At 52.6% G+C, this 23,475-nt stretch overlaps 2 protein-coding genes across 3 annotated transcripts in view; one reads left to right on the forward strand and one right to left on the reverse strand.

Moving 5' to 3' along the window:
- Positions 1 to 908: 908 nt before the first annotated feature.
- LOC107078885 (uncharacterized) overlaps positions 909 to 23,475 on the reverse strand; it is a 38,852-nt gene continuing 16,285 nt past the window's right edge. Inside the window, exons 14-48 of the mRNA XM_069196283.1 lie at positions 23,167 to 23,428; positions 22,490 to 22,897; positions 21,628 to 21,744; positions 21,404 to 21,537; positions 21,186 to 21,248; positions 20,644 to 20,703; positions 20,163 to 20,205; positions 19,677 to 19,892; positions 19,245 to 19,390; positions 19,018 to 19,086; positions 18,555 to 18,700; positions 18,113 to 18,221; positions 17,703 to 17,774; positions 17,158 to 17,301; positions 16,563 to 16,662; positions 15,598 to 15,914; positions 14,888 to 15,389; positions 12,858 to 13,383; positions 10,869 to 10,971; positions 10,363 to 10,466; positions 9,297 to 9,426; positions 8,592 to 8,751; positions 7,804 to 7,884; positions 6,932 to 7,065; positions 6,290 to 6,346; positions 5,585 to 5,644; positions 5,406 to 5,448; positions 5,082 to 5,318; positions 4,151 to 4,293; positions 3,950 to 4,018; positions 3,385 to 3,509; positions 2,821 to 2,929; positions 2,430 to 2,501; positions 1,666 to 1,809; positions 909 to 1,393 (exon numbers count right to left, since the gene is read on the reverse strand). Of these exons, the coding sequence (XP_069052384.1) occupies positions 1,286 to 1,393; positions 1,666 to 1,809; positions 2,430 to 2,501; positions 2,821 to 2,929; positions 3,385 to 3,509; positions 3,950 to 4,018; positions 4,151 to 4,293; positions 5,082 to 5,318; positions 5,406 to 5,448; positions 5,585 to 5,644; positions 6,290 to 6,346; positions 6,932 to 7,065; positions 7,804 to 7,884; positions 8,592 to 8,751; positions 9,297 to 9,426; positions 10,363 to 10,466; positions 10,869 to 10,971; positions 12,858 to 13,383; positions 14,888 to 15,389; positions 15,598 to 15,914; positions 16,563 to 16,662; positions 17,158 to 17,301; positions 17,703 to 17,774; positions 18,113 to 18,221; positions 18,555 to 18,700; positions 19,018 to 19,086; positions 19,245 to 19,390; positions 19,677 to 19,892; positions 20,163 to 20,205; positions 20,644 to 20,703; positions 21,186 to 21,248; positions 21,404 to 21,537; positions 21,628 to 21,744; positions 22,490 to 22,897; positions 23,167 to 23,428 (5,313 nt within the window). The 3' untranslated portion in view covers positions 909 to 1,285. The remainder of the gene's footprint in view (positions 1,394 to 1,665; positions 1,810 to 2,429; positions 2,502 to 2,820; positions 2,930 to 3,384; positions 3,510 to 3,949; positions 4,019 to 4,150; positions 4,294 to 5,081; positions 5,319 to 5,405; positions 5,449 to 5,584; positions 5,645 to 6,289; positions 6,347 to 6,931; positions 7,066 to 7,803; positions 7,885 to 8,591; positions 8,752 to 9,296; positions 9,427 to 10,362; positions 10,467 to 10,868; positions 10,972 to 12,857; positions 13,384 to 14,887; positions 15,390 to 15,597; positions 15,915 to 16,562; positions 16,663 to 17,157; positions 17,302 to 17,702; positions 17,775 to 18,112; positions 18,222 to 18,554; positions 18,701 to 19,017; positions 19,087 to 19,244; positions 19,391 to 19,676; positions 19,893 to 20,162; positions 20,206 to 20,643; positions 20,704 to 21,185; positions 21,249 to 21,403; positions 21,538 to 21,627; positions 21,745 to 22,489; positions 22,898 to 23,166; positions 23,429 to 23,475) is intronic.
- Positions 13,038 to 16,287, forward strand: LOC138242067 (uncharacterized). Of its 2 annotated transcripts, none has more exons than XM_069197036.1 (3): positions 13,038 to 13,367; positions 14,510 to 14,566; positions 14,882 to 16,287. In XM_069197036.1, exons 1-3 carry the CDS (start codon positions 13,340 to 13,342, stop codon positions 15,730 to 15,732), a joined length of 936 nt encoding a protein of 311 aa, XP_069053137.1. In that variant the 5' UTR covers positions 13,038 to 13,339; the 3' UTR covers positions 15,733 to 16,287. The 2 variants fall into 2 exon arrangements, with proteins under 2 accessions (XP_069053137.1, XP_069053138.1); XM_069197037.1 differs by having other exon boundaries at positions 14,924 to 16,287.

Consider the following 23,475-nt stretch of genomic DNA (forward strand, 5'->3'; position numbering starts at 1 on the left):
GGGTTTTTGCTCAAGGCCTGCCCACATGATTACAATACAAATACCAGTGTTGTAACTGTACTGGTCCAGTGCTACCATTCTGGTCCGTACAATTTAATTTAAAGCAGTAGGTTGTATTGAGAAAGGATTGGAGCCTGAAGCAGCGTGCATGAGATAAGCTCTCCTGAGTGTTGTGTGCGATGTGCCCTAGACCATCTGTGTGGCACTGGAAACTTTGTGCTTGTGGATCTCCCACAGCTGAACTGTAAGGAAAAGTTAAGAGGTGTTTTCATCTCACCACTGGTGGACAACAGCCAGCTTCCCAAAGTCCCAGCAATTCAGAGGGCCTGGGTTCTGAGACACTAGAAAACCCCTTTCTGCCTCTCATTGCTGATGATTCTGACACTGCAAAAAGCAGTTTTAGCTACAGCGTATCGTAATCAAGCCCAAGTATAGTACAGTACATCAGCTGAAGAGGACCACGAGGCTGTCGAGGACTTTGCTGCAGGGTCCCAAGGGAACATGGTGGAGTGTTTGTGTGGGGAGGGTTGAGTTTTTGCTTTCTAACGTGTCTTTATCTTCCGTTTCTTCCCTGTCAAGTGAAATCAAGGGTGAAGAACAACAGGGAGAGGAGGGATGCCCGAACTCTCGCCGCAGTATCGGGGACTGAGGGACGGGAAATTTATCTATGCATTCATGAAGTAATATTAGATTGTTTTTTAAACTCATTGCTTTTTAAACTCAGGGGAGCTGTAACTGAAATAGATGAACGTTTTTTATGCAAAGTTTGCTAAATTCAGATCTTTTGTTCCCTGTCTGTAAGCCCAATTTACAGCTTGAGCAGGTTGTTGGTTAAGTTGAAGGGTCAGTTGCTACACCAATTTAAAACTGGCTGTAGGTTTCTGCCATATAAGGGACACACACAGCTGTGCATTGTAAGTTACATGATGTAATTTGTACCGATTCCACATATACAGAATGTACATCAAAAACTCTTTTCCAGAAACCTTTTTCTTTGCACCTGTATTTTGAAAGACCCGTTAACCATTACAGGACAGTAAACTCTGCTGAGCCTCAGTCCTGCTGCCCTGTCCCTCCTTCCTCACTGCAGACACAGCCAGGGCAGATAAAGGCGATTCTCTCTACATGTGCAGGCCACAGCTGAGAATAACTGCTTCTGATTTAGAGAGAGCTGGGTCTCTTATTGGCTTGAGGAAAGCTGTGGATCCTGGGGAGCAGGTGTACAGAGTGTCCTCCAGGCTGCGCTATAAACCACAGCGACTGCGATCTTTTCACATCTCCCTCATTATGGCTGCCAGGGCTTCTGGTGTTCGTAGCCGATGTTGAACACGTGTTCGAACTGCCTCTCGAAGAACCTCCCGAGCTCTTTCCCCATTCTCTTGTAGAAGTATTTCTAATGGGAAACAAGCCATCAGAACAAAAACAGAAGTACACACAGGTCTGCCCCCTCCCCCTGGATCTCTGTTCCTGTTCATACTGTAGAGAGAGCAGCTGCTCTGATCTCTGGACTGATCAATACTATAGAGAGAGCAGCTGCTCTGATCTCTGTTTATCTTCATAGTTGGGCCCTCATCTCTCTACCTTTTACACAGATCTCCATTAGTTCCACAGTGCCATGTTGTTTTGCTCAGGGAAGAAGAACTCTAGACCGTCCCAGGTTCTCACCTTGTTGTACTGGACACAGTTCTGGAAGATGAGCCGGACGTCCTGGACGAACTGGCCCACCTGCTGGTACTTCTGCTCCAGGAGCTTCTCCTTGACTTTATCCAGCCACATGGGGCGCTTGATGATCTCACAGTATCTCTTGAGCTTAAGAAAAACAAAGGGATGAAACTAAAGTCAAACCAAAAATGATAAATTACAGATTCAGATTCAACTTTCGCTTTCAGATCTATCGATGCATTGTGAAATCGCGTAGAATTTGTGATTTTAAACACAGTTTTGTCTTGTACAAGCTGGTATGTTACAATGGCTTTAAACAGTCATCAGACCTGTATATCTGTCCGTGTAAGTACATGCTGTGGGCTTCTGTGATGTAATTTACTTCTCATTATAATAATTTATCCATAATATCCTTTATCTAGCATGGTAAAATGTATAAAATTATAACCCTTATATTCTGATATCTTATTAAAGTAATGCGTGCACTTGAATTAATGTAATTCCCATTGTAATTATAATTAGTGTTTAGGTAATGGGTCTCCCCTCCTTAACTACCCCTTAGGTAGTACCCCTTATTCTGCTTTTCCCCATGTATAAGTTATTTTTTTACATACTGATACCTTTACTTATTAAAGTAATGCCCTGTAATTCCCATTGTACCTGTCTGTTTAGTTTACTGCATCCTTTGGGTGTCGCAATCAGCATTTTTAAAACTGTGGACTGAGAGACTCAACAGCTGGGAGTTTACAGCAGTAGATGCTACTTACACTGCTGGGATTTTTAGTGAAAGGGCCACTGTTTTGCTTGCAGTACAGTCTGAGGAGAAGATACACACATTTCTGCAAAAAAAAAAGGAAAAAAGAGATCAGCATGAATGTCAGATTTCAAACAGATTTAAAAATGTGTGCTTTTTGTCATTGGCTACCTGCCAATACCAAGTCCTGGATTTGGAAATAATAACTGAGGATAACTATATGATTATTATAATGATAACTTAAATCCCATCTACAGTAACCATCATGAGTTAAATTGTAATTTGGAAAGACTTTCACTCTAGGAAGTGATATCAGATCCTTGATCACGGGAACCAGGCGCCAGTACAATCAGTGTGAAAGATCCGTCGAGCCGTGCGCAGTAGGATCAGGACACGAGCCTTACCGCCCGCTGGCTCTGCATCTCCAGCCCCAGCACCTCCGACCTGCTGTGGATCCCAGGCAGGAGCACCAGGGTTCTGCTGAACTCACACAGTGTGCAGATCCATTCTGCCCTGCAACACAGTACGTCATGTCATTTTAAACAGAGAACAATGGTTGATATTTTTCCTTCATGTTCTTCCTCTTATTCTGGTGGATTTATTTAACCACTTCTACAAAATCAGGGTCACGGGGGAGCCAGAGTCTATCCCAGCAAGCAACGGGCACAAGGCAGGGTACACCCTGGATAGGACACACACACACACCAGTTTTCCCAGAAGACAGTAACCCGCCCATATGTCTTTGGACTGTGAGATCTGCAGGAGAACACGCAAACTCCACACAGACATCAACCCAGAAAGTGACCCCAGCGTCCAGCGAGGTATAACTATGACCGACTGCGCCACCATGCCACCCTGACAAAGACCAAGCAAATGTTCATCAAGGAAAATTCTGCGCTGCAGTGACGGGCGGGTGTGACTGTGGCAGGGTGCCACGTTTCGCCTGTCTGTCTTTATTTCTCACTCACTGTGGATCCGCCTGTCCGGGGAGGGGCGGCAGGTGACATTCGCCGTGGAAAAGCCGAAAACACTGGTCGCAGCAGAGGAGGTCCCTGCCCTGACCACAGGATTTGCACTCGTCCGGTTTGTCTTTCTGCAGAGGCGACAGAGTCAGGCGCTGCGTTCAGACCCCGCCCAGAGGAGGCGGAGCCAGGCGCTGCGTTCAGACCCCGCCCAGAGGAGGCGGGGCCAGGCGCTGCGTCCAGACCCAGGCAGTTCTTGGCTCTTTCAAGCTCAGGTTATTTGTTTTCCTCAGATGATACCACCTGTGTAAAACAACGCCCTGCAGAATCTCTTGTCTGAGCTTTCGAGTGATATACAGGAAATGTTTTGCAAGGTCCGATATTGTGTGACTTCCACAGCAGACCGCATCGATATTGCAAATTATTTGAGTTGCTGCTTGAAAAAGCTTTGACTCACCCTTCAAACTGCACTTTGAGTGGAATGTCCAGAAATGGGCTATAGAAGAGTCAGAAATATTTTTTATAAAATAACCAATCTTTTCAGAAACAGAGACCAAAGCATCACACTTACGTTTTTCTTCACAACGGGGACACACTTCACACAGTTGCAGTCTTCCGGGTGTGGCCGCAGGATACCCAACTAAATAAAAAAAAAAACAAAGAAAACACGCTGCCGTTCAGGTCCCGCTGCCTCCTCTTGCACGGGGAAGACGACAGCGATCCTCTGATCGAACAAGCTAGATCGCCCTGCTGGGCTGGATCTGAGCCCTACCTGGATGAGGTTTGCTAGGGGAACTCCCATGTGCCAGATGGACTGGGCCCAGTTCCCCTCGTCGGCGCCGGGCGTGCCGGTCCTGCAGAACTCCAGAGGGGTGCACCACTGTCTGAAGGTCCTGATGCATCTCCCGCGGCACGCTGCAGAGAAGGAACTGCAGTTAGTTTCCAAGTCTCCTGGCTCCCCAGGAGATTCCTCAGCAGACCTTGCAGCAGCTCTGCCAGCAGGTCACTCTGTTCAGCCACCAGCCTCTGCTCCTTCTCAGGGCTTTGTTCTCAAGCTCCGGTAAAGGCTCTGAACTGGACGCGCTACACAGCGGCTCAGCAGGAGGGACTCTTAGGAGGACAGAACTGTTGAAGTCCAGAGTGGAGATGAGCAAGGACTCTGGGGTTCACATCCCGACTCTCACTGACAGCATCCCGGGATCGTTAGTGACCAAATAGTAAGGACAGTACTTCCTTCATGGCAAACACCAGACACACTGACTGACCCCTCCAGGCCCAGGACTGGACAGCCCTGCTGCAGACACACTGACTGACCCCTCCAGGCCCAGGACTGGACAGCCCTGCTGCAGACACACTGACTGACCCCTCCAGGCCCAGGACTGGACAGCCCTGCTGCAGACACACTGACTGACCCCTCCAGGCCCAGGACTGGACAGCCCTGCTGCAGACACACTGACTGACCCCTCCAGGCCCAGGACTGGACAGCCCTGCTGCAGACACACTGATTGACCCCTCCAGGACCAGGACTGGACAGCCCTGCTGCAGACACACTGACTGACCCCTCCAGGACCAGGACTGGACAGCCCTGCTGCAGACACACTGACCACCCCCCCAGGACCCTGACCTGTGGAAAGGTTTATTAATCCTCAGTCCGATGTGATCTGACCCCCTGCCTCCCCAGCTCTGCCTGTAAGCCAGCCCACCGTTAGCGAAGCGTTTGCGGTAGAGTTTCCCCTTGTCCGAGCCGCAGGTGACCGCCAGGACGTCTCTGTAGACGAACACACTCCTGCCTCTCTCTCCACCCTCCTCCTCCTCCTCCTCCTGCTGCTCCTCCTGCCCAGATGAGAAAGGGCTGTCCTCCTCCTCCTCCTCGCTGCTCTCCTCCGATTCGTCTTCCTCCTCGGTGTCACTGCTCCTCCAGCTCACACCATCACTCTCCTCTGAGCCCGAGACAGACAGATCGATGATCTTAAAAACACATCTCATGCATCAAAACCCTCACACACTAGTCAGAACTGCAGGCCGACCTGATTCGGTGCTGGTCTGTTGAGCCCGATGGACAGTTTCTCTCTGAAAGACAGCAGGACATCAGTGGTCATGTGCTGTAAGGACTTTAATCCCAGCTCACGGAGACACATGTGAAGAGCTCCAAAGCACGAGTCAGAGGTGCGAGGGCTTCGGGATATCAGTCCGAATTTTCACTCACCGAGTCTGCGGACGAGCTCCTCTTTCGTCTCTTCACCTCGGGAGACGCAGTGGACTTTATCTGAAAGGACAGAAGAAAATTCTAAATTTTTTTTCAGATCTGCAAATCACTTGGCTGCATGCGAGGCGATCCTGTTGCGCATCTGAGCTCTGCTGCGCAGTTAGAGATCTGCAGGTCTGCACAGCACCGGGCGAGACCTCCGATACCAACGAACACATTCCCCGGATAGACCAGTGACCCCTGTCACTGGGAACCTTTCTGACGTGCTGCTACCTTGTGGGGATTACCCGAGCTGGAAGGGGAGCTGCTAGCCCTTGAGGGTTAGGCCTGGACTGCTCAAGAAGGCCTCCTGATCGCCCAGATAAGAGATGGACCGCCTGCAACATCGTCAAGTCCGTCAGCTGGGATACTGCCTCGGGGACAGAGGGCCAGCTCACTCCTGCTTCTGTCTGGGACTCACTGTGGCCGCACACCCTTGGGTAGTCCTGGCTTTCATTGCCCAGGGTTTCAAAAGGACCGGAGGCCCTCTCCATCTGGGTTTTGTCCGGACGACTTCCTCAGATCCTGACCCTCACATGGACACTCGGGGTCAAGTGCAATCAGCAGCCCAGATCCAGGGGGTGCCGGTTAAAAGACGGACGCTTCCGGAACCACGTCTTGTGGTCTTTCCCGACAGGTGAGGCAGCTTCCGTCGGGCAGACCTACCTGACTCTGGGAGCGGGTGGGCTTTCTCTTAGGCACAGGCTTAGCAGGCTGGTCCCCCTGAAACGAATTTGAGAAGCTGGCAATCACTGGCCCAGGGCAAGCGGACTGTGTTACTAAGGACCTGTGCAACAGAACTGTGGTCTTGCATGAAGCAGGTGCTCTGTTGCCCTGCATCTGTAGAGTGGTGCATCAAGTGTGTGTTTTCCTGCTGTCAGCCTCCAGCTGTGTGTGCTTGTGTCTCTTCTTCTAGCTGCACATTAGCTGAGAAGTCAATCCAGATCACGGATCTCTTCCTACACTGGCGGACAGGCTGAAACAGAGAGGGGTGCAGGGCCAACCGGATCTAGTGTTTCAAATACTCAAGGGTCTTAAAGTCGACCCCAGCAGACTCCTTCCGAAGGAACAGGGAAGACAAGTGCGGATTATGTGGAAGTGCACTTGAAAGTCGGAGTATATGGCACCTCTTTACACAAAGGGTGGTCAGTGCATGGAACAAGCTGCGTAGCTATGATCCTGAAGCTTCCCCTATGCCGGCTTCTCTCCAGACAGACACAGCTGGATCAGTTATCCACTAACCACCGTGCATCTCGTGTGAGAGACCTCTTCCACTCCGACACCTCGCGCCCCCCAGCCCCTCCTCACCTCCAGCAGAGCGCCCAGCGGCCGGCCTTTGTAACGGATGCTGCTCTTCCACTTGTGGCTCCTGCCTTTCCCTCCGTGCTCCTCGAACTCCTGGGGGCTCATCCACTTCCTGTTGGCCAGGACGCAGGGCTGACCTGCCGTTAAAAGACAACCCAGTGTCAGAGCCCAGAGTCAACACGATATCCCCCCCATCGGACCGGTACCACGAGCAGCCGACACTGCAGCGCTGCCTAGATCACAGCTGCGCCCCATGAACGGGACGATTCTACACAACTGGACCATCGGAGGCTCCAGAACCAAACCACGTTGGTTTCTTCCTGCGTTCCAATACACAGAATTATTCTCTTCTTGTTCCTCCAAATCCAGAGACGGTTTCTTCCCGCGAGCTGTCAGATTATGGGAATCTGCCTCTAGCACTGGCTCACGCTGTCGTCCTGGTCTTGCACACTGCCTGTGCTGATGTGTATTTAAGCTGTGTGTTATTTCTCGTGGTTGTTGCTGCTGCTGCTGCTGCTGTTCCGTGTTGGCGTTTCCTTGAGGTCTTTGTATCGGAGCGTACATGCAAATAAGCATTTCCTCGTACTTGTGTACAGTACGTGACAAATACACCGAACGGAGCTTCTCAGTCGGCTCACTCTGACAGAGCTCCCTGCTCGAACCCGTTGGAGTACCGCTCGGCGTGTCCGCACCGCCCTCACAGCGCCCTCACACCGACGGCACCACCGCGATAACGGGGTACAACCAGGGTCCTCTCCTCCAGGCGCGACCTGCAACAGGTTATTAAACTCCGCGTTGCCGGAGCCCGTCGGCTCTCTCGCCAGCGAGACGGCACTGTCCTCACCGAGTCTCCCACGCTGCCAGCTCCCCCTTACCTTCCAGATACTTCCCCACGTCGAAACGGCCCTGCTTTCCCCCACAGGTCACCGGCAGGACGAGCTCACGGACCGGGGCGTCTGCAGCAGAGGAGATACATCAGCTCATGAACAGATCTATAGACCCCCGCGCCCTGGAGACCTGACTGAGGGTCATTAAAACCACAGGTCTCTCATTGTTTTTAGGGTATTATCAGCTTAAATGTTTTTTTTCTAGTTTATAAACTCATTTATAATTAATACAATTGATCAGTTTTCTTAATCTGGAGTGACAAAATCTCGTATTTTCTCCTGTCTCTCATCCAGCCAGGTCCAGAGTCTCTTTCTCTTGGCTCTAATGCTCTGCTCACTGCTTTTCAAATCCAGTTCTGTTCTTCAGTTACAGTGTCTAGACCCCCAGCAGCCCAACTCCTACTTAAGACTAAATCTTCACACCACATCATTCCAGTCTTGGAGCCTCTGCACAGACTTCCAGTGCAGTTTAGGGTGAAAATATAAAATCTTCCTTCTAGCTTTCAGAGGTTCCCTGCAAACGTCTTATCAGCACACACTCCCGACTGCGTCCTCCTATCAAACACAGAAACTGTGAGAACCGATCTCCTCCTTGCCCAGTTCGTACGAGTCACAGGTATTTCGGCACACCAGCTGGTATGGTCCGACCTTTCCTCAGTTCAATGGATTTTTCTACGACGCCAACGTGCGCCAATTCTTTCACTTTCATTTCTCCCGAAGGGGCTGGGAACCTGGCCGATCGCAGGCAGGAGGCGAGACGCGCTGGCGGGACTCACGGTCGGCCCTGCAGAGCTGCAGCTCGGTGCAGGCCTGGGCACCACCCCGCTGGGCAGTGTTCCAGAACGGGCCGATCTTCTCTGGCGCCTCCTTCTCCAGCCAGGCCAGCAGCTCGGACATCCCCGTCTCCTGTCTGTCCCTCAGCTGGACCTTTAGCTGCTGATGAAGGGGAAAAGACCCTCAGGAGATGACAGCCCCCGCACTGCACAGGCCTCCTGAAGCTCTGCTGCAGCTGTGGGGTGCGTTAGGTGAGAAGCAGGGCCAATACTAACTAAAACACAAAAAAAACAACCTGTCCAATTCCAAAATAAGCCTGGATTGCCTAATATGGTGCACCTGGGACTGATCGGCGTGTCACGGCAGCCATGTTGGCTCAAATCATGGCTCCAGGCCTAGAGCCAACATGGCGGAGGCCCATTGTCTTTTCACTTCCCAACGGGGGGCTTAGTTGGAACCTTTTCAAGTTTTCTTCCCGCCGAAAGGCTGGAGATTTAAAATCACTTAAGAAATACAGTAGTGAAAGGGCATCAGCCTCCTAGATGTTTAGGAATGGAAAACAAATACTGCTATACACTGGTGGAGGGGAGACCCCATTACCTGCAAAACACTTTGAGTGGAGCGTCCAGAAAACCACTAGAACGTGTAAGGAATTGTATTATTATTATTATTATTATTATTATTATTATTATTATTATTATTATTACCTTGTACTTCCTCTCGGGGATGATGTTTTCGGCCTTCAGATTCCTGAGCAGCTGGTAGGGGTCTTTGACAGGAACGAGTTCGGTCTTCTTAATCTGGAAGCTCTGGCTCTTCCGCTCCATGGCTGAGGGCCTTAAAGACATTTGTGTACTGAAGCTTTCAGTTCTCTGAGAATCCCAGCGGGACATGGAGAGAGGTTGTCCTCCGCATGTTGGGAAAGTCTTCTGTGGAATCGGACTTGTCCACAAGGAGGCGGGGCCTCTAGTTTAGTGCTGAGCCTGCTATAATTGAAAGCCTGCTATTATAATTGTTCCATAATATTAATATTATTTGGCTGTTCCCGCGTGGCTGATCTTCAAAATGTCTGGCACGTTAACCAACAGAATAATGTGCCCAGAACTCCAGCTCTCGGTCCTCCAGAACCTACCTCTGTGCTTGACGCCCTGTATAGGCTGCCTGTGAGTTTCCGGATTCATTTAAAAGGATTTTGTTCTTTGTTGATTTTGTTGTACTGACGCACTCTAATCCTGTAATATGTCAATCAATGAGTCAGATATGGCTTTGCATCTACAGTTTCTAGGAGTAAACTCTTTTGTCTGCTATTCCTCCCTGATGACAACTCTAGTGTCTACTTTGGTTACAGTTTCAACTGTACGTTCTGCTTGTTGAAAACCTACAACAAATGTATTTTCCCTGAGCACATCATCTCACCTCCGTCATAACAAAAAGAACACAAAGGTCATGAAGAGATCTGTCAAATAGGATCTTGAGCCCTTTAACATCGGCATGAAGGCATCAGAACCAGAAGGATTGCATTTATTTAACGGAGAAACATTTTCAATACCTTTAATTCTCCAGCATTGTGATTCCTAGTGAAATTAACCTTTTAGCCAAACTCTGATTTTTGAAGATTTAGTTTTTATTTGTTTCTGGTGGAAACAACATATCTAGTAGTTACATGTTATGTAATGACTACAGGAAATATACCCGTGCACGCTATGAAAGAACTATTTTTGAATTGAAACACATAATTAACTACTTAGTAAACCGAAATGATAAACATCTTACCGTGCTGCTTTGCTTTCCTGATGAAATGTGTGCTGGTTTTCAGCCCCTGCGCTACGAGCTTGAAAGAAACCTTCTGATTTCAAAACTCTCCTGCTTGATTCAGACTGTCCAATTCAGGAAGAGCCACACCTGAATGACGGAGAGACAGATCTGCACCACTTTGCATATCCAAACAAACTGATATCCAGGCAGCACAGTTTCTGTTTAAAATTCCGACAACTAGAATCGGTAATTCTACCTGGGAGCTAACCACAGCAAAACCGGATTTGAGACGTTAGCACACCTGCAATTCAATCTGCTTAAGATCTTTGGCAATTTGGCTTGGCTGTTTAAAGATATATAACACCAGAAATGCTTTCTGTTTCATTTCTCCAGCCTTCACAGAGTGAGTCCTGCATCTCTGTGGAAAAGGAAAGTGAAGTCTGACGTTGTTCTGTGCACAGATGATTAAGAAGATGACAAAAGGCGTCTGAGGAAGACAGGACTCGGCACTAGGAGAGTCTCGCCTGGCTGCGGGTCTTCCACAGGAACAGCCCAGGCGTGAGAATGGCAGTGTGGGGCTCTCCCAGCTCCCTCAGCCCGGTAGAACTGCTCCGGCCGCAGTCGATCCTGCGAGGGAAAGCCGTGTTTGAGGGGGTCCAGACGGGCTCTCAGCAGCACAGCACCCCAGTCACGCCTCAGGGCACGGATGTGACCTCTTCCCAGGAGTACAGTATGTTACAGGAAACTCCCAAAACGTGTGTGGGCAAGTCCCAGCTCCATCCCGAGTTCTTCTGGGAATGGCAGGGGATGGGATTGAGGACTGGAATTGCTGGTAAGGTGTTGAATGGGATCTTTGTGCTGCATTTTTAGAGGAAGTACATAGCACCCAGGATGCAGTATTCCAGTTTTCCGGTCCACCCCCAGTATCATGGGGAGGTGGGCTTGGGCAGAGCACGAGGGGCACATGGACAAGAGACGTGACTTCATGTCGCTCACCTGGGGGGGGCGCTGCTTGAGCTCAGTGGATAAGGGTGAGCTCACACCCCAGGGGACGAAGGGGTTAAAAACAGAACAAGCGCCACATGTCCACTGTGTGAGTGAGGAGGGGGAGAAGGAGCAGGGGTCTGATGCAGAGAACAAACCAGGCTGGGCACAGGTGAGACTGGGCACAGGTGAGAGTGGACACGGGTGAGACTGGGCACAGGTGAGATTGGGCACAGGTGAGACTGGGCACAGGTGAGACTGGACACAGGTGAGAGTGGACACGGGTGAGACTGGGCACAGGTGAGATTGGGCACAGGTGAGACTGGGCACAGGTGAGAGTGGACATGGGTGAGACTGGGCACAGGTGAGATTGGGCACAGGAAAGACTGGGCACAGGTGAGAGTGGACACAGGTGAGACTGGGCACAGGTGAGAGTGGGCACGGGTGAGACTGGGCACAGGTGAGAGTGGACACAGGTGAGAGAGGGCACAGCAGGTGAGACTGGGCACAGGTGTGAGAGGGCACAGGTGAGACTGGGCACAGGAAAGACTGGGCACAGGTGAGAGTGGACACGGGTGAGACTGGGCACAGGTGAGACTGGGCACAGGTGAGAGTGGACACGGGTGAGACTTGGCACAGGAAAGACTGGGCACAGGTGAGAGTGGACACGGGTGAGACTGGGCACAGGAAAGACTGGGCACAGGTGAGAGTGGACACGGGTGAGACTGGGCACAGGTGAGACTGGGCACAGGTGAGAGTGGGCACAGGTGAGACTGGGCACAGGAAAGACTGGGCACAGGTGAGAGTGGGCACAGGTGAGAGAGGGCACAGCAGGTGAGACTGGGCACAGGTGTGAGAGGGCACAGGTGAGACTGGGCACAGGAAAGACTGGGCACAGGTGAGAGTGGACACGGGTGAGACTGGGCACAGGTGAGACTGGGCACAGGTGAGAGTGAACACGGGTGAGACTGGGCACAGGAAAGACTGGGCACAGGTGAGACTGGGCACAGGTGTGAGAGGACACGGGTGAGACTGGGCACAGGAGAGGTGAGACAGGTGAATGGAGATCTGGGGGAGATGTGTGACAAGCCCATTCATCTGCAAGTGAACGGAAAGCCTCTAAAGAGAGCTCAGTCCATCACGGTGAGCTTGGTGGATGCTGCGATCCAAGCTTGAGGGTAATTCTGGCTTCTGAAGACTTTCTGGAACACAATTTCTAAAAAAAACACAAGGCGCCCCATCCGCGATCCCGAACGGCACTTCCCAGTGGGACAGCGCATCCGTGTCCTGCGGCCACAACGCTACTCCCCCTTGCTTCTCCTGGTGCACTGTAGCCACCCCTGAGCCCCTCGGCCCAGCGACGTCTTCAGAGCCGACACTCAGACTCGGACCCCCCTTACAAACAGCACGAACAGTCAGTCAAGCGCTGCGGTTGTGCCGGTGGGCGGAGCTGTACGGAGCGTCGGAGCCGTTTTCGTTCCCGAGATACGGCGCCTTCGTGTTTCGGGGTGTCACCTCCATCGGCCAACCCGTCCACAAGGTCCGCCCCCCCTGCCCCCTGCCCCGTCGCACACCTGTCCCCACCAGGAGGGCCGAGGTCGCCCCCCCCCCACCGCACCCCGTGAGGCGGAAACGGGCTCATCCTGACCGATCCCTTCCTCCGCGTTTCCAGTTCGCCGGCGCACGACGCTTTGGGAGGTATTTTTAGCGAATGACCCCCCGTCGCCAAACACGCCTCCTCCTCTTCTCCCTCTCCCTCTGCTCCCGAGCCCGTTACACGTGTGGCGGTGCGCGACCCCGAGCTGACGCGCGGCCCTGTTTCAGCTCCGAGGGCGGTGTGACGCGCTGCGGCGGCGGTGTTCGCGAGCTGAGAGGCCAGACGAAGTTCAGGGTATTTTGGGGGGATTTGGAAGATTTCCGGACACTGCGCTGGCTGTAAGCTGCGCACACAGCTCCTGGCTCCGGCGGGCTCCCTGCACACCAGCACCGTTACTCGGGCCACGGACACGGCATGGACACCGGGGGGCCGCTGGAGCGCTGTGAGTGACCCCAAGGCTGTGTGGGGGGGGGATGTTTAATGTGTGACGTCGTCAGGTGATGAGGAACCGGGACCGATTCAAACACCGAGCCAGCTCGGGTCTCGAAGTCGGAAACTTTCGCGATCGGCCCGAGAAAATTTCCAGACATAATGAGGACGTATTTTCGCAAAGAACCTGTAAAAATCTCGGTCGGATGGGCTATTCGTCTGCAAAAAGCCGTTACCTTATTAGTTTTAAACTTTTGGTTTCGCAATTAAACATTTCCTGTTTAAAGTTTCCACTTAAGTCAGGCAAAGCACCACTACATGGACCTGTACAGCGTATTAGTACACGTATGGAGTTTTACGAACATTTTTATGTGTATTTTTACCTAGATTATTGCGATGCATCAGATATAATGATTCTTAATAAATGTGCGTGAAGACGGAGTGTTGGCGATTGACGGCGGGTTCTCTGTTTTATGGGACAGAAACAAAATATCCTGTCTGGAGCGAGTCGGTTTTATGGAGCTGAAATGATCTGGTGGTTTTAATCCCAGATCAAGGACGGGTCTGGGGCTCCAAACGAGAGTATCAGGAACAAACCGACGCGATCGGTGTGGAAAACGAAACCATCTTCTAGCGAAGTAAAAACAACTTCCCCAGCAGCGTTTTCGTCAGAGCCGGGGTGTCTGTCCGCCGTCAGAGAGGGTTCCTCCCCTGAGGAAATGAGTGTATGGGCTTGATGAGGCTGATGAGGGCGGGGATGAGAAACCAGCAGTGTTGTGTTGCGGTGAGAGTTTCGGGCCGTGAAGGAGCGCTTATTTCTCCCAGACGCGCTCAGGAGGCAGATCGGTACGCGAATGGGGCCAACTGGCAATTTCCTCTTAATCCTCTTCCAGAATGATAGCAGGCACTCATCTCGTATCATTCAAATTTCACCTGCTGCATCCCGGCGGAAATGCGTTTCTGCAATTAAGGAAATGAATTTTGCCTCCTCGGACCCGCAGCCTGCTGTGAGTGTGGTGTGTTTCCGAGGCCCGTGTCCCTGGCGCGGCAGTGAAAGAGCTTTCTAACAGCTGGGGGCCTGTGTGGAGGGAGGAAGGCTGATCTTCTGTGGCTGCCGCTGTCTGGGGGAGTAAGTCTTCTCCTCTGATCCACCAGGGGGCGCTGAGGATGAGCTGCAGAGGAGGAGGGACGGACTGGATCTTCCCCCAGACCGTGAGTAGGGTACAGGGGCAGAGGGGGATTCGCGGGGTCTTCACCTTGCAGTAGGGGGGCAATTAGTGGGGTCTTCACGCTGGGGTAGAGCATCTGTTATTTTGGGGGTCTCCACAGTGGGTTAGAGGTACAGTTATTTGGGGGTCTCCACACAGGGGTAGAGGGAAGGGAGTCCAGGCTAGGACAGAAGCACAGAGTGATGTCCAACTGGGGCTGAGGGGCAGTTAGTGATGTCCAGACTGGGGCTGAGGGGCAGTTAGAGGGATAGCTCTCCTGCCTGTAGCAGCGAAACTGATTTTGATCTGTCCAGAGCAGACTCGCCCAGGAAGGGCACTGACCCCCCTCGCTGTCCCCCAGGGCCCGACCCCGTCCTGCGGATCGTGCTGCTGGGCAGGGGGGGGCCCGCGTGGCTCTCGGTGCCCAACACGCTCCCGGGCGCGAGGGAGCTGGCGCTGCGCGTGGGCGCCGCGGTCCACGGCCCGCCCCCCGAGCCCGGGGAGCGGGCGGCGGAGACGCTGAGGGCCGTGCCGCGCTCCCGTCCCCACGCGGTCTTCATCCCGCTGGCCCCGGGACGGGCCGCGCCCGGGGACAGGGACACCCTGCGGCTGGTCACCGAGACGTTCGGCCAGGACCTCCGGTTCCGCACCATGCTGCTCCTCTCCAGCGACGAGGAGGAGGAGGGGGGGCCGGGGAATCTCCGGCGGCTGGTCCGGGACTCCGGCTGCTGTTGGCACGTCCTGTCCGGGAGCCGGGGCTGCTTCGCCCGGGCGCAGGAGCTCGCGGAGGCGGTGCAGGCCATGCTGGCGCGGACCTGCGGCGGCTTCTACGCGGACGAGCTGGACCGGCAGGCGGAGGCGCGGATCCGGCACGCCGCGGGGCTCGTCCTGCGGGAGCGGGGCGCGGAGATCCGCCGGCAGGAGGACCGGCTGCGCCGGAGGCTCCGGGGGGAGCAGCAGCGGAGGGAGATCCGGGAGCTCTGGAGGCGGGAGAGGAGGGAGGCCCGGGAGGAGGCCGAGCTGTACAGCCTGTACCTGAGGGGCCTGCAGTGGGTGCTGGACGCCCGCGAGCTCGCCCGGAGGATGCTGCCGGGGCCGGTGGTCGCCGCTCTGGACTTCGTCGAGCGGGGGCTGTCCCGTCTGTGCGACGTCCTGAGGAGTTCCTTCTGATGGGAATCGGCTCTCGCAGGCGGGGGGGTTCGGCCCCAGACTGGAATGGCCGGTTGGTTCGGCGGGGGGGGGTGGGGAGAACGAGGCGGGCAGGCTGCCCTGACACTCCACCGTGATGCAGGCAGGGCGTAGGCGCAGGAGGGGCGTCGCCTCTGGAAGCTGTTCTGATGCCGGCGGGACTCCTGAGCTCGAGGGCAGGAGAGGACTCTAGTGGTAGAGTGGTAGACTCGGAGGTAGCCTAAGTACACCGGTCTGTACCAGCAGGGGGGAATTAAGACTGGTGTCAACTCTGCTACCTCTGGCGTCCCTCAGGGATCTGCTGCGGCACCTGTCTCACTCCTCATCTGCATGCCCTCTGCTCCATAAACCCTGAGTCCTGGAACTCTCTTCTTGGGTCTGTCAAGGACCCTGCTGATGATTTTCAAACAGGTGTAAAGGTGTATTTTTATAAACTGTCTTATTTTCCATATTTCAACCTTCCAGCAATTTGAGTTCTTTGCAAACTGATTATAAGTGTAGTGTATTGCTTGATTAGAAGTAAAATGTATGTAACGTTTTGTTGCTGTTTACTTCTGTGGTCTGATTTTGTTAATTGATCTCTCTTGTTCTTTATCACGTGAAGCATTTCAGACTCGTTTGGCTGAAACAGCTTGTTTTATTGAAACGGATGAGAGTCTCTGACACTGGTGGAACAGCACACACTGACATGAAAAAGTGACAAGAGTACAAGCAAAACTGACACACAGGATAAATGAAAGGAAAGTGGATCAAGTGTGCTATTCAGCGTGCAACTTATCAGTGCACCTGTCGGACAGAGACAAGAGTTTAACTGCATTTCCTCTCTCGGCACCAGATGGGAAACACGTCTCTCAGTTTAGACTCGAAGATCCCCTGGAGCTCTCTTCCCATGATACTGTATGCCTTATTGTCCTGCAGGCCAGACGGGACAAACATCAGTTGAATCAGGCAATACCCTCCCCCAAAGCCCCCAGCAGAGGAGCAGGATAGCAGAGGTGTCTTGCTCTGTACTAGTTAATATCTTAGACACAACTTCATACTAATTATCACTCCCCCCTGCCTTGCTTCAGAACTCTGTGCTAGTTCATATTTACTCTGAGATATACTCTGATGTTCTGGAACCCTTCACGTGTTCATATTGTAGAGACACTCCAAGCCTTGTGTCAGTCAGTGTCACAGAGATCCCCAGTCACTCTGGGACTTTGTATTAGCTAAAGGACCCCAACTCCTCCCAGTACACCCCCATTCATGAAATCTTTACTAGCTGCTACTATAGAGACACTGCACTAGAACTCAGTGTCAATGTTTATAGAACAGCAGCCTCAGAGCTTGTGTGGACATCCCCATTAGTTCAAGAGTGTTGTTTTGCTCAGGGAAGAAGAACTCTAGACCTTCCCAGGTTCTCACCTTGTTGTACTGGGCACAGTTCTGGAAGATGAGCCGGACATCCTGGACGAACTGGCCCACCTGCTGGTACTTCTGCTGCAGGAGCCCCTTCTTGACCTGGTCCAGCCACTTGGGGTGCTTGATGATGTCACAGTACTTCTCAAGCTAGGGCAGAGGCAGGCTTGATCACAAACACAGCATCCCGAAAGCAGTCCCAGATCTGCTCCCTTGTCAAAGAACTGATCCCAGTCACCTGCACTGGGCCTTCTGATGATCAGACCTCACTTCTACCATGTGACTCTGACTTGACCATGGAATGATTTCACAGACATTATAAATTATAATGAGGGTATTGCTCTTGAACGTAGTATGACATAAAGAAAGATGCTTTTTATTAATACAACTCATTTGTAGCGTTTTGAAAACTTGTCATCATGAAATTAATTTTCATAATCTATCTGATTATTTAAATGTTTCCTTTCATTGCTGCACAAGGAATGAAGAATGGAGTCTTCAATTCCAGACCTCTGGGCCAGTACTGTACTTGACGTAGTAACGCTACTTACACTGCAGGGATTTTTACTGAAGTGTCCGCTGTTTTCGTGGCAGTACAGCGTGAGGAGGAGATACAGGCATTTCTGAAAAAAATGGTAAAAACAATGACCCAGGTCAGAAGCCGAACAATAGTACTGTCTGTCTTTCTGCAGAAACAGGAGCCTAGTAAACTAGCAAACTAGTAAACAGCAAACTAGTAAACAGCAGAGCACAGAGTTATGGAAACCCTTACTTTAAGGCCAGGCAGAGTAGCAGAGCACAGAGTGGGGGAGACCTTTACTTAAAAACCAGTCAAAGTAACAGAGCACAGAGTGGGGAGACGTTTACCATAAGGCCAGGTAGAATAGCAGAGCACAGAGCAGGGCGACTGTTACTGAAAGGCCAGGCAGAATAGCAGAGCACAGAGTGGGGAGACCCTTACCGCGCGATGTTCTTCCATCTTCAACCGCAGCACTGCAGTCTCACTTTGGAAGCTACGGAGGGGCTTCTGGGTCTTGGGTGGCTCACAGAGTGTGCAGATCCACTTGGCCCTGAAAAAACAACACATAGCACAACACTGAATTCCTGTTTCCCAGAATTTCCCAGAAAATACCCAATGCACTTCATTTGAGTTCAGAAAGATGCACATCTTTCGAGCTAAATAGCATTTTATTGTCATTATCTCAAATCTTCACGAGGGTGTGGGGGGGCAGGGTGGGAATATTATTCTATGACATCATTGAAGGTATTCCAATGAAGTCCTAGAATACATTCCAATAACATCCTAGAAGGTACGACATCGTCTGAGAGGAAGTCTTGAATTGCACTGCTGTGTTTTAAGTGAGAACAGAGAGGAAAGTCCTCAGGCTGTCTGTGGCTCTTACTCCGGGTCGCTGGGCACGGTGACGGGCGGCAGGTGGCAGTCTCTGTGGAAGGACCGCGGGCACCCATCACAGCACAGCAGGTCGCCCCCCAGCCCGCAGGCCTGGCACTGGTCGTCGTTGTCCTCCTGGGACTTGTGGGCCTGCGTCTGCAGAGTCGATGCACAGGAAGACATCGGGCTCAGGTCTCACCTCCAGCGGGGCTGCAAGACACGCCCCTTCTGTCTCTGCAGCGGCTGGGGCGGCCAACCAGGGGCTCTTAACTTCAGTGAGCAAAGCTGCTGTGTGGACCTCGTCCCCAGAAAGATGAATTACAGTGTTCATTTTAAAAAGAAAAAGGTTTGAAACAGTCTAATGTGAATGTGCTTCTAATTTGTATAACACAGCTCCAGTCCGGCCAGATGAGACAGGGGGCGGAGGTACAGGGCTACGGTGTTTTAGAATAATTGTGTCGGAGGCAGAGTACCCCAGTCTGGGAGCTGCTGACACACTTTGGGCACGCACAGTCCTCCTCGTGGGTCTCCAGCACGCCTTTCTGAAAGAACCACGGAGAGCCCATTTCAGCACACAGCTGCAGTTTTCCGGCAGAAGTCATACAGAAAGCATGCCCCCCTCGCAGCCTGAAGGCCAAGCGGCCCTCCCCTGCCTGCTGTCAGGAGGAAGCCGCAGGGCAGGTACGGCGCTGAACTCCACCTCGATGAGAGACGCCAGGGGCTTTCCGTCGTGCCGGATCTCTCGTGCCCAGCTGGTGTCGCTGGCGCCGTCCCCCATCCCCGTCCTGTAGAACTCCAGCGGGGTGCACCACTTGTCGGGCATCCTGATGCACCTGCCCCGGAACTCTGTCGGCGAAAGTGAACAGCAGTCGGTCACACCTGGGGTACCCTTTCCAAGGAGGAAGCTGACTGGCCCTCAGCTCAGTTTTTCAGGGTTTATTTAGGACTAATTAAGCTGGTAATTGGGTCAGTTCCGCACTGGAGGGATCAGTAAGAATGGAAATAGACCTCACTGGGCTGAACTGGACTCTCTGTGTTCCTGTCAGGCAGATGGTAGTCTGGGAGACACACGCTGATACACGAGGTGAGATAAACGTTATTTAGGTCTGAGAATTCCTGAAGAGCCACCCACCATTGGCAAAGCGCTCCTTGTGGAGTTTCCCAGTGGCTGATCCACAGCTCACCGCCAGGACTTTGGAGAGGGCAGACACATTCCATTCCCTCTCCCTTTCCTTCCCCCCCTCCCCCTCCCATTCCGATTCCGACGAGGAAGAGCTGCTCTGCTCGGAGTCTTCCTCTTCCTTCCTGTCCTTGTCCTCCCGCCAGTCGAGGTCACTGTCCTCCGAGTCTGTGACACACAGGACAGATACAGGGGTTTACTCTCCTCTCTCATCAATCAATCCATCCATCCATCACTCGATCAATCGATCAATCAGTCAGTCTATCAATCTGTCCATCCACCCAATCATCCATCCATCCATCCATCCCTCCATCAATCAATCAATGAATACATTTTATTCTTTTATTGCGCCTTTCACTGCAGAGAATTCTCAAAGGCACTTTCAGAGCTCGCTGAAAATATAGAAGGAGAGGCAGGCTGACAGGTACTGACACAAACCTGAACTGTCGCTCTGGGACTGACTGGGCAGCTCAGTACTTCCCTGAAAGACAGCAGTTACACAGAGGACACACGTCAGTGGACACTTTGCAGGCTCTCCAGTCTGTTACAGAGCGTGCTGGTGCCCAGTGAATACTGGTAAGGTACATGACTGCAGGGCGTCCTGAGGCATGTGTTGTGCTACCTCAGTCCTATTCATTCCATTCACTGGGTATCTCGACGGCTTGAAGTTCCTGTGAACTGGATGGAACAGACTGTTGGAGCTGGAGATCCTGCTGTGGACAGGGTGTCAAGACTGTGCCCAGGGCGTCAGGTGTGTAGACAGTGTATGTGTCCGGTGTGTGGAGTGTGTGTGTCAGGAGTGTGGTGTGTGTGTGTCAGGAGTGTGTGTGTCAGGAGTGTGGTGTGTGTGTGTCAGGTGTGTGTGTCTGGGACAGTGTGTTCCCTTGCCTGCAGGCAGCCTGTGTGTGTTTATACTCACACCCTGCGGAGAGTGGGATCTCTTTCTTTTCTTCGCCGTGGATGTCCGAAAATTCATATCCTTGGAGAAAGGAAAATCATGAGAAAAAAGACAATTCACATTTTCGGTTAACTGTTTTTCTTGTTCCTATTTAATCACTTCAATGTTAAGATTTGTCCTTGTAAAATGTGTGCTTCTTGTATCGTATTTATTACTATTCTTGGAAGCTGGTGAAGACATTTTCTAGTTGTACAAAGAGGGAAATACGGTGGAGCTGGGAGCTGATAACAGGGGGGTCTGTGCAGGTCGGGATCTGGGGGGGCCCCTTTCCAAGATCTTGCCGAGGACCCCCAAAAGGCAAGGACCCCCAAAAGGCGAGAGTAATTCGAGTGAGTAATCTACTAATCTAATGAGGGGTAAGGAGGGTGGAGAGGGAATGGGATAGAAGGTGGGGTGCAGAGCTGGAGAGACACCGGCAGCTGCACTGGGCCGGTCCAGGCCCATTCCAACACCCTCCGCCTGCCTACACGCCCGTGTCCCGGCAGCAGGTCCGGCGGACTCACCCGGCTCTGGGACCGCGTGGCCATCCGCTCTGGGGCGGCGCCGGCGCCGGCGGGCCGGTCCCCCTGAAAGTGGTCAGACAGCCTCGGTCAAGCGAGAGGCAGCGGAGGAACAGCGCGTTGTGTCGTGTGTCTCTGTGGGGCCGCGGGGTGAGTCCTGGGACCTTCCAGCCCCTGAGAGCACAAGAAGAGCAGACGTACTGTCTTCTCTCCCGCCTTACCTGCAGCAGCTCACCCAGAGGGACCCTCCGACAGAAGATGCTCCTCTTCCAGCTCCTGGCCTTGCCCTTCCCCCCGAGCACTTCGAACTGCGGGGGGCTGAGCCACCTCCCACCGGCGAAGATGCACGGCTCACCTGCAGCAGAGACACACGCACACACAGTGACCCCCCGGTGACCCCCAGCTCCGTTCGGCCTCCAGTTCCCAGACCACAGCTGGATCCTACCTTCCTGCAGCTTGTCCGCGTGGAAAAGCCCTCGTTTGTGGCCACACTCCACCGGCACAACGATCTTGTGGTAAGAGGGTGACTCTGGGTTCCTCAGGCCCGAAGGTTGAGGGGTACCTGTGGAGCACGATAGGTTGTGTGAAAGTATTGCGACAGGTCAGCTAATGAAAGGGGTGAAATTACAGCGGACCTGCCACTAGAGGTCACTGTGGGGCCTCTAATGTACCTCTAAACAAGCCAACAAGCCACACTAGAGGTGAATCCTACAGTTATTGGTTAATTGGTCAAGGTTTTAGGAATTGACATTGTCACATGGATGCAGTTAAGGTTTTGGTATAAGAAGGGTTTGCAGGGCAGTAGTGGTCATGGGTCAGTTGTGTGTTTTTTTTTGTTGTTGTTTTGGGGGGATGCTGACTTTGTATTTCTTGTTTAATTGTCTTTCAAGCAAGAAACTAGTAAATATATGCTTAAATATAAATATTGTCTGAAACAGCAGAAGATCAGTCATTCTGTGCTTTACCATGGTATGTTTCTACATGCGATAACGCTGGGGAATCCCCTGGTCAGGGCAGCGCTTTTCATAGTCCTTTGTGGCTTCCCACAGCAAGATGGGGAGCACCACCTGTGAGCCGTCATCAGCTGTACCAGCTGTGATCTCTGATAACTCCTCCTGATCACAGAGTCCTATGTCTTCTACAGCTCAACGTTTTTGGAAAAAGAAAACCTTAAAAAATGAATCGAAGTGACCCACTAGGGAAGAGTTCTCCCCCGTGGAGGCTGTGTGGGCGTCGGAGCCGGTGAGGAACGGGTGCTGTAATTCCCTGAAGAGGACCCGTCTCCCGGTCTCCTGTGGGGGACGTACCCTCCCGCAGCTGCAGGTGCAGGGCCTGCAGCTCCGGGCTGCTTTTCCGGATGTGCTCCTTCAGCAGGGTTTGCATGAAGGCGGGGATCCTCTCCGGAGTCTTCCTCTCCAGCCGCTCCAGCAGCTTGTACATCCCCTGGACCCGCTCCTTCAGCGGCAGGCCCAGCAGCTCCTGCACGAGAGCCCCAGCCGGAGGAGAACAAGGATCAAGAGCTGTACAGACTTGTCCAGGAGGGACCTCCTGGATTTCCCCTGGACAGGAGAGGGGAGAATGCTTTGGAAACCCTAACACCCTCTGCCTGTGTCTAAAGGCTCTTGGGATTGAAGCCTCTAGGGATGAAGTGCAGGTGTGAGTTGAGCAGCATCCACCAGCCAGGGCTGGGTCCTCTAGTTCCCTCCTTTTACCAGCTTGTTCAGTGTTTCACTGCTGATTGAGTCATCTCTGCAACTGAAGACCAAGGGATCAGAAGGACTAGTGGCTGATGACCCTACAGTGTTGGACTCAGCAGAGGGTTGTCTTGCCACCAAAATGGGACTAAGCGTGCCACCAGAGACCCCCCCCCCATAAATGCACGTTAAAGCAAAGAGTTGTTAATTAAGATGCACCCCGATATTGCAGTCATTTGTGTTAATGTGATTTTTCCTGGATTGCCTGTGCTGTCACAGTGCATTGCTACTCTGGTTGAGGACACTACTGGAGCAGAGTGGAGCCCAGGGGCTGGCTGGCTGGCTGCTCGCTGCTCCCTGCCTCCGTACCTTGTAACTGCCCTCTGGGATGATGTCGTTGTCCTTCAGGTCGCTGAGCAGCAGGAAGGGGTCCTGGATGGAGGCGATCTCGCTCTTCCTGCCCCGGAACACCTGCCTCAGCTGCTCCTTCCCCAGGTGAGCCAGCCCATCCATCTCCAGGCTGGGAAACAGCCACGCGCCTGCCATTTCAACCTGCGCAGAGAGCCCTGAACAAGTCAGGCTCTCGGCCTGATATTGAA

This window comes from Lepisosteus oculatus, chromosome 12 (genome assembly GCF_040954835.1).
Source record: "Lepisosteus oculatus isolate fLepOcu1 chromosome 12, fLepOcu1.hap2, whole genome shotgun sequence".
Lineage (NCBI taxonomy): Eukaryota > Metazoa > Chordata > Actinopteri > Semionotiformes > Lepisosteidae > Lepisosteus > Lepisosteus oculatus.

Bases quoted from the DNA above. Each gene is read 5' to 3' on its own strand.
- LOC138242067 (XM_069197036.1), top strand. From the start codon at position 13,340: ATGGACACCGGGGGGCCGCTGGAGCGCT. The intron at 13,368-14,509 runs GTGAGTGACCCC...CTGATCCACCAG, and splicing joins CGGGGGGCCGCTGGAGCGCT to GGGGCGCTGAGGATGAGCTG. The intron at 14,567-14,881 runs GTGAGTAGGGTA...TGTCCAGAGCAG, and splicing joins ACTGGATCTTCCCCCAGACC to ACTCGCCCAGGAAGGGCACT.